At 37.4% G+C, this 13,980-nt stretch overlaps 2 protein-coding genes across 2 annotated transcripts; both read right to left on the reverse strand.

The window, feature by feature from the left end:
- Positions 1-21: 21 nt before the first annotated feature.
- On the reverse strand, positions 22-682 carry LOC141819706 (myosin-17-like). Its single transcript, XM_074706959.1, has 4 exons — positions 516-682; positions 326-427; positions 165-222; positions 22-93 (listed from the first exon to the last, which is right to left on the reverse strand). Exons 1-4 carry the CDS (start codon positions 680-682, stop codon positions 22-24), a joined length of 399 nt encoding a protein of 132 aa, XP_074563060.1.
- A 73-nt stretch (positions 683-755) lies between these two features.
- LOC141819707 (myosin-17-like) lies at positions 756-8,329 on the reverse strand. The gene is made up of 8 exons (XM_074706960.1): positions 8,150-8,329; positions 3,694-3,822; positions 2,646-2,789; positions 2,400-2,545; positions 1,662-1,818; positions 1,489-1,547; positions 1,138-1,297; positions 756-908 (listed from the first exon to the last, which is right to left on the reverse strand). Exons 1-8 carry the CDS (start codon positions 8,150-8,152, stop codon positions 756-758), a joined length of 951 nt encoding a protein of 316 aa, XP_074563061.1. The 5' UTR covers positions 8,153-8,329.
- Between the last annotated feature and the right edge of the window lie 5,651 nt (positions 8,330-13,980).

Below are 13,980 nucleotides of genomic sequence, written 5' to 3' on the forward strand. Positions count from 1 at the left end.
ATCAAATCCAGAACATCCTGATTATCGACAACTTATGTAGCTCCAGTTAATCTCCTCCTTGGTATACTCCTCTTGCTCCATCTTGAAGACATGCTGCATCAAATCCTGTGTTAAACTTGAACTACTGAAATCTTCCAAATTAAAATTAAAAAATTTGGCTAAACCTGGTTAAAATGCTGTTGGAGCTTTTCATTTGTATAATTGATACAGAGCTGCTCAAAACTTTTTCACACACAATACATTATTAGACTTAGAAAGTATCGAGTTTAACAATCAATAATTCCTGCAGAAAATGTTCTAGTGTGTTACTGGAGTCATGGATTACCTATTTGATTTGAAACTTTCAAAACCATATATATCAAGAACTCCAATTAGGGATTTTGAATTTGGGTCCTGACCAATTGACACATTAATTTTGTCCACAAGCCTGTATATAATACAACAAATCCAAATTATTAGTTGTACTGGTAAGCTCAAAACCAGAATTTCCACAATAGAACATTAGCATCTATTACCAATCAAACAAACGGGAATACAGAGTCTTTGCTAAACCATCCCTGCTGACAATTGCAGAAGCAGGATCAAGTGTTCTTGTGATAACCTCTTCAGGGGTTACCATGACACGTTTTATTAATGCATCTTCCAAACCCTTGGCATCGCACCTGTCATAAGCAGTATTCATGTCATCTTGGTGATCAAAGAATTCCGGTAGCAGAAAATTAGGAATCTGCTCTCTTTTGTGAAGCAATAAAAAATCAACTTAGGCATACATAGGAAGCTTCAGCTGCTGTGTTAAGATGGAATCTTGACTTCTCATCCTTGATAACAGATGAATCTATCTCTGGCCCTTTTGCAAAATCAATGTTACCAATATGAAGTATAGCAGCTACGACCTTGAATATTGCCTCCTGAAATTAAACATTATAATCAAACAACACAGTTCAGGACCCAACATTTAATTTTAGTATACTGAAACCAGTATCCAGGTTGGTTTCAGTCAACCCCATCTAACTTAAAGCATTTGGATTGGTTCAAGTAATGAAATGATTGTGGATTCCCAAGTTCTTGCATAAGCATTATATTCATGCGTCCACTGTATCCTGGAAATAAGTTATTATGTAGGTTATGTGTGCATACCTCTTGTGGTGCAGCACAGAGAAGGTAAAAGCAATGGTAGTTTCTCTCAGGATCATTAATTTGACAAACACGTGATCTTTCAAGCAAGTATGTTCTAACAGCAGCACCAGATATCCTTCCACTTTTGTCAAATTGAATCTCAACAAACTTACCAAATCGACTAAGACAAAGATCAGGAAAGAAATTAGATGGCTGAACACAACATATATAAAAAATATCTTTCACAAGTAAGAAGAATACACTTACAATTTTGAATAGAAACATCAAATTCATTATCAATTTAGCATTCACACTGTTAATGCCTACAATGGGTGGAAAATGCAAAAGGAGGCAGAAATAAGTAAAAGTTACCTTGAATTATTGTTTCGAACAGTTTTAGCATTTCCAAAAGCTTCAAGAACTGGATTGGACTGAAGAAAACATGAGGTATTAATCCAAAATCCATATATTAACATTCTTTGTAACAATTATAAGGACTAAATATTATTAAATAGAATCAATCGAATATGTCTATCACATGATACCTCTAAAACTTGCTGCTCAACAGTTCTTCCTTCTATTCCAGATCGTCCACCTAAGTATGCAAGATATCTCATAAGCATCTTGGTTGTTTCAGTTTTACCAGCACCACTTTCTCCACTGACCAAGATAGAGTTGTTTTTCCCTTCATTAACCATGGCCCTGTTTCCTTATCCGAGAACAAAAACCATTTAAAATTATGGTATGTCATTATTATATGTTGTGAATATAAAATTTGGGTGATTGAAATGAAGAGGAAATTTTAGTATCTTGTGTTATATATATATATATATATATATATATATATATATATATATATTGAGTAATTAAAAATCTAACACATATGAAAGGATAATACAGCAAAAATAAAAATATATTAAGAAGGATTGGTAGTGTTACTAGAAAATATAAAATCAAAAAGATACTATTAGCATGGAGCAACCAAGCATAACTTCTTAGATGAAACAATGAGAGAAAATATGTTAAAATGAGATGCAAATGTTCAAAACCAACTATTAAATTTGAGAGTTTGACATGTTGAATCAATCGAGTTAAAGGTGTGAGAGTAGAGAGGAAAGCAAATTTTAGCTAACATAATTAAAAGTGCTTTAAGTGATCTCAATATTACTACTGATACAACAAGTTCAATGTAGGATAAAATTAGCTGATCCTAGATAGGGGACTAACATAGCTTGATGATGATGTTACGGTGATGATAATGATGTGAATATGAGTAATATCACCTGTAGGCAACATCAGCAACTGCAAAGACATGAGGGCTTAGTTCCCCAAATGCAGCCCCTTTGTATTGCTCCATCATGTGGGTATCATAAAGATGAGGTAACCTTTGAAATGGGTTGACAGCGATCAGAATATTACCAGTGTATGTCTAGCAAAAAATCAAAAACTATCTCAGTCACTTATTCTACATAGAAACCTTTTCAAGACTAAATAACCAATAAGAAAATGCAAAATATAAAAAGACTCACATATATTTCATTAAGTTCATAACGTGCGGCAAGGTTTTGCAACACTCCAGGCTCATGCAAGTATGACAATTTTGTCATATCATCCACACCACCAGGTGGTGCTTCTGTATCCTTGGGAAACACTTTTGATATGTTTGCCACAACCTACATTCGGAACACGTGGCCCAAAAGTATTTTCAGTAGAAAATATCAGGTAACAAGACAACTAGATTAGATAAGATGCATAGCAAAGGCAACCAAACATAGAATTTACAAGATTATATATCCAAGATTTTCCTTAAGCTGTGGGTATCATATTATATCTATCTCAGACCATCCAAGCATCCAAATATGCTTGAAAATTGTAAACTGATACTGCTAAAGAGTCTGTTCCAAAATCTCTAATTTTTACTCAACCTAGTTGGCCTAATTGTGATTCAATATTATGTTGAATCCTAATCTTAAAGTTGAATCAACTTAATATATATCATCTGTTTTCCTGTGAAACTTTAGCCTTGGTACAAGACCGACCTATTCCAATCCATATTCATAGCCAACCCAAGTAACAAATTTTGCCTTTTGAGATCCAGACAACTGTCAAGTAACCTAGGCCAACATAGAAACTCTAACCATTGTTAATGATTTAAAACCCAAATTTGAATGACAAGAAGGCAATGTTGAATTCAGCATTAAAGAAGACTAACAACCTCCTAAGAAATCATGTAAATGTATATAGTGGCCCTAGAAATAAAGTGACATGGAAAAAAACATAGAACGGGAAAATATATATCTTTACTTTGGATAAGAGAGGATCACAGACAAAAAATGAATAGAATAAATAAATAATACAGAAAAATGAAAATGCATGATAAAGAAAGAGAGAATATCACACAAATATGACATCCTATTCACCAGATAATGGAATTGCAAGAGGAAGTGACATGGATAATAAGCGGGCATTCAGCAAGCACTCAAATCTAGTTGAAGTGCACATCTCAATCGGCACAATAAATTTCTCAGAAGTTTGATACAGTGATAAAATAAAAAAGGTAGTACTTTGCACACTTACTGTTTTCCCATTGGTTGTATGCACATGGATCTCATTGCCATCAACCTTAAAAACCTCCCCATCAATCCAAGCAAGAACAGTATCTTCAACCCAGACATGAGAGCCCACAATAATGTTATCTAGACTTGCCTGGTAAGAGAATGGAGGAAGACATACATAAGTAAATCCTTAATTGCACAAAGAATGGAAGCAACCTGCCACCAGATATCCAAACAGGCAGAATCAATAGTTCAAGTTTATATATATCAGACCATACCAAATTTTTCTGACTTTAAACTGTAGACCATTTTAGTCAATCAATACTTAAGATGGTCTAGGAATCACTTCAGAGCTAATGACTGCTTATTCAGAAGGACTGTGTGCACATGTGCAGGATTTGCAGTTTTGAATCTCACAATAAGCAAATTATACATGCAGCATAAGGATTTTTCTTTATCCAAGAAATTATACATGCAGCATCACTAACAACTTTAGTAGCTTATACTAGAAGAGGGCCCCCAGCAAAAGCCAATGTGACAGGAACTTAATGTATTCTTTTGAAGGAAACAAAACAATATCTTTGGAAATGAGTAGGAGCAAACTAGACCACATAAGCATAAATTGAATGCAAAGAGAGTAAAGCTGGACGTTGGAAAATATCCAAGTTAGCAGATAATGAATCCAGAATAGGGTGGCTAGGTGAAAAAATAGAAGTACAAGTCAATAGCTCGCTTGAATTAAAAACTTGGATAACTTATGAGAAGAAGGCAAAGCAAAGCTACTGATGGAATCAGAGACTGCGGGAAGGGCAAAATTGGAGATATAAAAGCAAAAGAAAGAAACTCAATTTATTTCCTATTCTATTTTAAGTCCTATTATCTTGCCATTTTACTTGGCATTACATCAATCTTGTGCAGCATATATGATGATTGCTCCAGTTAAGGTACCATAGGAGCTTCAATTAGCATGCTACAATGCCTAGGTCAAGTATGGCATGATTTTGGTTCAACCTACCTTGGCCCCTCCTTTGCCCTGCCTAGCATCACTCTGAGTGGACCATCATGTAAGGCACTACCCACAACAATTGAACCTCAAGGGGCCAAGAAATTGGCCTGTGCATTGTCAGGCATGGGTTGTGTTTAGGTCGACATGCAGAGCATTTGATTAAATAATAAAAATTGAAAGATAAAAAAAAAGAAAATACTAATATTTTAAAAAATGGAGACATTAGATCATCATGTCAAATGAATTAAAAATTATATGATTTCTAAAAGGGAATTCACATGAGTTTTAAAAGGAAATAAATTACATGATTTATATAAGGGACGGGTTGGAGGGTGTTTGTAATAACATGTTAAGGTTTGTTTAACTTGTTGAGTTATAAGGATATATTATGTTATGGCCAAATTGAACATTTTGATATTATCCCTGATTTTAATATTTTCTCTGTTTTAGTGGTAGAGGTATAATTTTTTACCCTTCTTCTCTTAATGGGTATGGCCCATGTCACAAGGCCCAGCAAGGACCCACCTACTAATAGGCCATGCCCAGGGTGGCATGACACCATATACAAAATAGTATCATATGATAGGAATTCCCAATAAAATTACATGCAAAAATGCCAAATAGCATTGCTCCTGAATTCGTTGTGTCTTCACATTTTAGAGACATTTACTTTAGAGACTAATTGGCTGAGGCCAATCAGTGCAAAATGGATTTTGAGGTCAAAAGATCCAGATATACAATAATCATTCACAAACAACAACAACCTAGCTTTAAATCACTAGATTCTACATCATTCGGCTCTATTCCCTACTATATCATCATCTATATTTAAATAAATTTTATCTTATCTTATCATTTCTAACCAAGTCTTCTTTGATCTTCCATTTCCTCATTTAATATGTGTATTTGTCATAATTTCACATCGCCTATCTAGAGCATTTATTGGTCGTCTAAGTACATGTCCATATCATTTTAAACGTCTCTCTGAGTTTTCTCTCAATAGGTACAACCCTGACTTTCTTTCTAATGTTCTAATTTCTTATTCTGTCCATCCTCATATGTTTGCACATCCACTTTAACATCCACATTTCTACGACTCTTATCTTCTGCTCATGTGCTCGAATCATAGCCCAACATTTAATTTCATATAACATAATAGGTCTAATTTTCATTTTGTAGAACTACCCTTTAAGTTTTAAAGTACTTTATGAGCAATTATTTCACATAGAAGTAACCAAATTCGTTCTGATTTATCCAACTTTGATAAATGCATTTACCATCCTGATATAATAAGCCAAATTGGATCTATTAATATCATCAAACCTAGGGACTCCCTTGGCTACAGTCATTCCACAATATACGGCAAGACACTCTTGGTCATGTAACATAACACTCTTGGTCATGTAACATACAATCAGAAGAAGATTACATCGCATCTGAACACATCAGGTGCCTATATGGCTTCACTCATGAACGATTTCATAATTAAACTTGGTGAATTTGACAATTTATGGGTTGCACTGCTGGACCAAATTTAAACCTTCCTATACATACTCCCATCTGCACAGATAGGACTTGCATGCAAGGATATCTATGCACAACTACGATGTGGACTTAGATAGCTTGAAGATTTCGAAATGGTGCAATCTTTAGCAGAAAGAAGTTATAGTGGATCTTATTCAAAAATGTCAATTTGTATGATTATTTAGATAGGTTGTTTGCTCTATTTCAATTCATTTAGACCAGCATGCCTAAGCTATGAAGTCGTGGTAGCAATTTAATAACCGAATGGAATGGACAAAAGTGGGTTTGTCCTTTTTCCCACATTGCTGAAAACACAATCCAAACTGTGTAGGTGTTTCAGCAGTATTCCTTCATTACCCTTGTATAGTAGGCGACTTAAAGCATTTTGGAAAGTGCTAGGAGTTTACTGGGTCAATTACGAACGCCTATGGTTGGTAATAAGATGATTCAGGATGACCCAAAAAAGTGGAAGGTGCAATATTAAATTGCAGATGATGCCACATTAAAGTCCACTGGAACTTGGGATTCCAAAAAAATGTTAAGAAATAGAAGCAAGAAAGAGAAAACAGCACTAGTCTTGTTAAGTAAAACCCTCCATTATCATAACCAATATAAAGAGAAACTTCACGCGTGTTTTTTCTAGAAATACAAGTTTCAATATCCTTAAAAAAAAATTCAATTCGAGAATAATCATAAGACAAATAGAAAATTCTTACCAGCCCACCTTTCATTTTACAGTTAAGACAATAAAGGAGGTAATAAGAAATTATCAAAGGTGATTAATCAATCTCAGTGTTCACATGTCTATTTGTCCCTAGACTCCCTGCATACATACATTTATAAATTATTCTCATTTTTTTAGGATATTAAAAACACCAATAAGAAAACTAAAAAATCACATTTGAGGACAATTTAACATTAACCAAAAAAAAAGGCCAAGTCTTTGAATCTCTTATCTGGTAAAACCCTTCGGTGTATTGTTTTTTTGTTCTTTTTTGCACAACAAAGGCAAATAGAAAAGACCAATGCATTTTTAGTTCGTGAGACCCCAATAGAGTTATTTTGTAAGCTTCAATTCACTAAGTAATTACTTCCATGGGATAAGAAAAAAAATAGCACCGCAGCATATGAATGGTAGACATAGCTATTCTTTTTACACTATCATGAACCTTATTGTTCTAAACAAAAAGTGAATGTTACACATCAAAGTAGTCCAATCCATGCATTGGTAGAGTCTCTCGTCTAAACTGGCATTAACAGAAGCTCTAGAATCCCGGAGGCCATACATATTAGTCATGTTACTTCCAAAACAAAAGGAAATTTCTAGTTGGAAATATATTGAAGGCCAATAGCCCATAAAACTGGGGGAAAAGGGGAAAAAATCGAATTTGAGGATCATGAACATGATCCAGAAAGATTGGCCAAGTCTCAGAATCTCTTATATGGCGAACCCACCCCCTCATATAGCTTTCTCTTATCGTGTTTCTCTAAATGAGTATTTACTAGAAAAGACCATGACAATTTCAATCCACAAACCGCCGTCAAACCGTCCCTGGCAGTTACAAATTGACTCAATTACCGCAAAAATGAGAAGAGACAGCTCCCCATAATAGAAAATCGTAGATTTAGGCATCATTAACGGATGTCTAAAACGACACTACTCTAGTCCACGACCAAAAGATATACTACTTCTAATTTGACATGAAAAAGAGTCCAATCCGCTTATAGGCAGATGAATCTCTGATAAACTCGATACGGGCAGAAATTCTGGAATCTCGGAGGCCCTAAATTTGCGGAAGGAGTACACAGGAAACTGCAGCCTGAAAGGTCTTGCATCCTCCTTACTCTCGTCCAAAATTAGGTAAAGAAAACGAAGACATCGAAGAGAAGCAGGACAGTTACGATTGATGATCTAATAACGCAAGGAGAATCGAGGGTGATTTACTACCATGGATCATCCGCCAGGGATCCGGCGATTCAGATCGGAATCTCCTCCTCCTCTTCCTCCTCGTCCTTGAGGAAGACGATCTGTGAGATCCTTCGCGATCGATGGCTGGGAAGAGGAGATTCGACGATCACTTTCCCTTTCCCGTAGTCCCTCCTCTACCGATTCCTCTTCCTCTTCCTCTTCCTCGTGCCTTTCTCGCTGTCACTGTCTGTGTCTTCTTCTTCGTCTTCCTCGGGAGTAACCGAGGCGTCGTTGTGTGCACACCACCAACACCAACTAAGCAAGTCGAAGTCGCAGCAGAGCCACAACAAAAAAAAGCAACAGCGCAGTCAAGTTGGACGACGGCAGGGAGACTGCCACCGCACGGTGAATAATTCCACGTATTCCCTACGAAAAAAACACCTCACTTGAGTATTTGTAAATTTTCTCATTTTGCCCCACTAAATTTCGTTATTATCTACATGCTTACAAAATATGTTTAAATTACCAAAAGAGCATTATTATTATAATAATTAGCTACACTGTAATTATTGTGTATAAATAAATTATTTTTTAAATTTAGTTTGATCAAAAATATTATACATAAAGTGTTTTTATATAAAAAATATTTATCAATTTAGTAATATTATTTAAATTTAACTAGCATCATTTTAAAATAAATTAAAAATATTATAAAAATAATCAATGACTGCTAGTAGTGTTGTAGCCATTTATAGCTATTATATAATTTTTAGATGATTTTGAATATAATTTTGATAAGTTTAAATAATTTTAATGATATATAATTTTTGAGATAATTTTAAATATAATTTAATTTTAATTAAATTAATAAAGATTTTTTATATACAAATATTATAAATATAATATTTTTTTAGTAGGTTGAGTAAATTTATTGTATTATTATTATTATTTGATAATATAAGTATTCAACTGTTGGAATCAACTCAATTTCATGAAATTTTTTCAGTGACCGTGAATGATGCGTCGCTCCACAACTATGGATGGAAATTGACTCATGAAGAATATTTTGTAAGGACCTTATGAGCTAGAAGGGAGGTTGAATAAATCTACTTCATCAAGCTCAAACTTTCGTCGCTGAAGAAATTACTCTCTACACACCCTCTCAACTCAACAATGCTAACAAGGAAGGATTTTACTTGGTATCTGCCTCCTTGAGGCGACTAATCTAAGGATCTTCACTCAGTTTACTCTTCCACTATATCCTCTCTTCCTCGGACAAATCCCAAAGGCGGAGAAACATTCTTACAGCAAGTTACACAATGTATACAAACGATCAAGCAATACAATGAAGAAGAAGAGAAGAGAGGTTACACGATGAGAATGCTTCTTCTTCTTCAAGAGATTGCTCCAAGCTTTGAGGATGAACACCAGATGGTTTCTTGATCACTAGGGCACAAAAACTTGGAGCATGAACAATAGTGAGTTTTTCTTCCACGAAGTGCACTCACCATATAACCCAGTTCAGTTTTTAAGTCATTCGTCGACTGGATTTACCCTTCCGGTCGACTAATTTAGTCAAATCCAGAAAACGACCACTGAACTGTTGAATGATTTTTGTCAGAATTTAAATTCAAATTTCAGTCGACTAACTTTTCCCATCAGTCGACTGAATTTATTTTAGTCGACTGATGTGGGCGATCAGTCGAGTTGTTTAACCTTCTGTTTGCTCCCAATCGACTAAAGTATAAACTCAGTCGAGTCGATTCTCTTCTGTTTGCTTCCGAAGCAACATCAGTCGACTGATCTTCAATATCAGTCGACTGATAAAAGAAACCCACTCGATTGGCATGTATTTCAGTCGACTAAAACATAGTATCAAGCGTGTCAGTCGACTGACATTACCAAATCAGTCGACTGACATGAGGATGTAGTGCCTGAAATGAAGTCTTACCGAGTTCTTTCCTCGCTTGATCAAGAGTCTGGTCGTCGACCTTCTTGATCTTCATTTGCCTTACATCGTAAGGACTTTTCGTGCCAAAAGTTCGCTCCTTGACCTTCTTGGACTTTCCGTGCCAAGAGTTCGCTCCTCGACCCTCTTAGACTTTTCTTTTACCTTACGTCCGGTCTTTTCACCCGCAAGGACTTTCCACCATTTGCCTTATCCCGTAAGGACTTTCTCATGCCAAGAGTTCGCTCCTCGATCCTCTTGGACTTTCCTTTTGCCTTGCATCCAGTCTTCTTATCCGCAAGGGCTTTCCTCCATTTGCCTTACCCTGTAAGGACTTTCCTACACACTTGACACACAAGTTAGATTTCTCATCTTGTGCTCTAAAGTTTATTGATGTCAAATATCAAAATATAGCTTATGGACATGATTGCAACAACAATCTCCCCCTTCTGATGTTTGACAACCCAACAACTTTAGAACACTGGTTTCTCCCCCTTTGACAAATATCAAAATAGAGAACACAAAAATAACGATAGAAAGAGCATGACCTCCCCCTAAAACTATGTATATGCCCATGTTTGTGTTATTTACTGGGCATTGATTGCTGTCATGTAGCATATATAGCAAAACAGTAAGCAAACTAAACTTTGTCGCATTGATTATTTAATTTCCACCACCACGTACCAATTCATACGAGGATTGGCTTCTTTCCTAGGGAGCTGGTGTCTCTTCCCCAGTGCGGCTGCAGTTTCAGGTATCGACCGCGAAATTGCCTGCCGCCACCCGACATGAGTTTTTACTAATTATTTTTTATTTATTTCGGTTGAAGGAGCTGAAAAGGAGAGTGGTCTGGAAATGGACTTCAAGCAAAAAAATATCTTTGCCTGCTTCACTGCCTCGTCCATCTTTGTGCTGATGGGTTACGGTGAGCTGCTCTTTTCTTCATTTTTTTAAAATGCAAATCGAGCTTAATATATGGTTGGGCCGCAGATACGGGAATCATGAGCGGCGCCACGCTCTTAGTCCAAGATGACCTTAACCTCTCAAACAAGAAATCCAAATTTTTGGAGATATCTTCAATGCATGCGTGGTCATTGGGTCTCTGACTGCCGGACGAATCTCCAACCTGATTGGCTGCTGCTATACCATCATCATAGGTGCTGTCATTTTCTTAGTTGGCTCCGTCCTCATGGGTCAGGGCATCAACTTCGCCTTGCTGTTGTCCGGCCACTACATCGCGTCGGCGTCGGCGTCGGCGTCAGGCTCATGATCGCGCCCGTCTAAATTCGATCGCTAACTTTAGCGACCGAATTTGAATTCGATTGCTAATTTTAACGACCGAATTTGAATTCTGTCGCTAAAGTTAGCGACCGAATTTAGATTCGGTCGCTAAAGTTAGCTACCGAATTCAAATTCGGTCGCTAATTTTAGCGATCGAATTCAAATTTGGTCGCTAATTTTAGCGACCGAATTCAAATTCGATCGCTAAATCCAATTATGACGAATTTGTTTGTGATTTTTTAAATCGATCGTTAATCGAATTTAGCGACCGATTAGCGATCGAAAATTCGATCGCTAATCAGTATTATTTTTGGCTGCTGCTATACCATCATCATAGGTACTGTCATTTTCTTAGTTGGCTCTGTCCTCATGGGTCTGGGCATCAACTTCACCTTGCTGTTGTTCGGCCACTGCATTACCGGCGTCAGCGTCGGCGTCAGGCTCATGATCGCGCCCGTCTAAATTCGGTCGCTAACTTTAGCGATCGAATTTGAATTCGATCGCTAATTTTAACGACCGAATTTGAATTTCGTCGCTAAAATTAGCGACCGAATTCAACCATAAACCCTAAAGTTAGCGACCGAATTCAAATTCAGTCGTTAATTTTAGCGACCGAATTCAAATTCGGTCGTTAATTTTAGCGACCGAATTCAAATTCGATCGCTAATTAGCGATCGAATTTGAATTCGATCCCTAAATCCAATTACGATGAATTTGTTTGTGATTTTTTAAATCGGTCGTTAATCGGATTTAGCGACCGATTAACGATCGAAAATTCAGTCGCTGATCAGTATTATTTTTGTAGTGCTTCCCTTCCTAGTATATGCCCACGTTTGTGTTATTTACTGGGCATTGATTGCTGCCATGTAGCATATATAGCAAAACAGTAAACAGATTAAACTTTGTCACATTGATTATTTAATTTCCACCACCACGTACCAATTCATACGAGGATTGACTTCTTCCCTAGGGAGATGATGTCTCTTCCCCAGTGCGGCTGCCATTTCAGGTATCGGCCGCGAAATCGCCTTCCGCCGCCCGACATGAGTTTTTACTAATTCTTTTTTATTTGTTTCGGTTGAAGGAGCTGAAAAGGAGAGTGGTCTGGAAATGGACTTCAAGCAAAAAAACGTCTTTGCCTGCTTCACTGCCTCGTCCATCTTTGTGCTGATGGGTTACGGTGAGCTGCTCTTTTCTTCATTTTTTAATCATGAGCGGCGCCACGCTCTTAGTCCAAGATGACCTTAACCTCACAAACAAGCAATCCAAATTTTTGGAGGTATCTTCAATGCATGCGTGGTCATTGGGTCTCTGATTGCCGGACGAATCTCCAACCTGATTGGCCGCTGCTATACCATCATCATAGGTGCTGTCATTTTCTTAGTTGGCTCAGTCCTCATGGGTTTGGGCATCAACTTCGCCTTGCTGTTGTCCGACCACTGCATCGTCGGCGTCGACGTCGACGTCAGGCTCATGATCGCGCCTGTCTAAATTCGGTCGCTAACTTTAGCGATTGAATTTGAATTCGATCGCTAATTTTAACGATCGAATTTGAATTCCATCGCTAAAGTTAGCGACCGAATTTGAATTCGGTCGCTAAATGCAATAACGATGAATTTGTTTGTGATTTTTTAAATCGGTCGTTAATCGGATTTAGCGACCGATTAGCGACCGAAAATTCGATCGCTAATCAGTATTATTTTTGTAGTGGTTCCCTTCCTAGTATATGCCCACGTTTGTGTTATTTACTGAGCATTGATTGTTGCCATGTAGCATATATAGCAAAACAGTAAGCAGACTAAACTTTGTCGTATTGATTATTTAATTTCCACCACCACGTACCAATTCATACGAGGATTGACTTCTTCCCTAGGGAGCTGGTGTCTCTTCCCCAGTGCGGCTGCAGTTTCAGATATCAGCCGCGAAATCGCCTGCCGCCGCCCGACATGAGTTTTTACTAATTCTTTTTTATTTGTTTCGATTGAAGGAGCTGAAAAGGAGAGTGGCCTGGAAATGGACTTCAAGCAAAAAAACGTCTTTGCCTGCTTCACTGCCTCGTCCATCTTTGTGCTGATGGGTTACGGTGAGCTGCTCTTTTCTTCATTTTTTTAAAATGCAAATCGAGCTTAATATATGGTTGGGCCGCAAATATGGGAATCATGAGCGGCTCCACGCTCTTAGTCCAAGATGACCTTAACCTCTCAAACAAGCAATCCAAATTTTTGGAGGTATCTTCAATGCATGCGTGGTCATTGGGTCTCTGACTGCCGGACGAATCTCCAACCTGATTGGCTGCTGCTATACCATCATCATAGGTGGTGTCATTTTCTTAGTTGGCTCCGTCCTCATGGGTCTGGGCATCAACTTCGCCTTGCTGTTGTCCGGCCACAACATCGCCGGCGTCGGCGTCGGCGTCAGGCTCATGATCGCGCACGTCTAAATTCGGTCGCTAACTTTAGCGATCGAATTTGAATTCGATCGCTAATTTTAACGACCCAATTTGAATTCCGTCGCTAAAGTTAGCGACCGAATTTAGATTCGGTCGCTAAAGTTAGCTACCGAATTCAAATTCGGTCTCTAATTTTAGCGATCGAATTCAAATTCGGTCGAATTCAAATTCGATCGCTAATTAGCGACCGAA

This window comes from Curcuma longa, unplaced genomic scaffold (genome assembly GCF_044706935.1).
Source record: "Curcuma longa cultivar G26 ecotype Majalengka, Jawa Barat unplaced genomic scaffold, ITB_CL_G26_1.1 utg18532_np1212_1030455_RagTag, whole genome shotgun sequence".
Lineage (NCBI taxonomy): Eukaryota > Viridiplantae > Streptophyta > Magnoliopsida > Zingiberales > Zingiberaceae > Curcuma > Curcuma longa.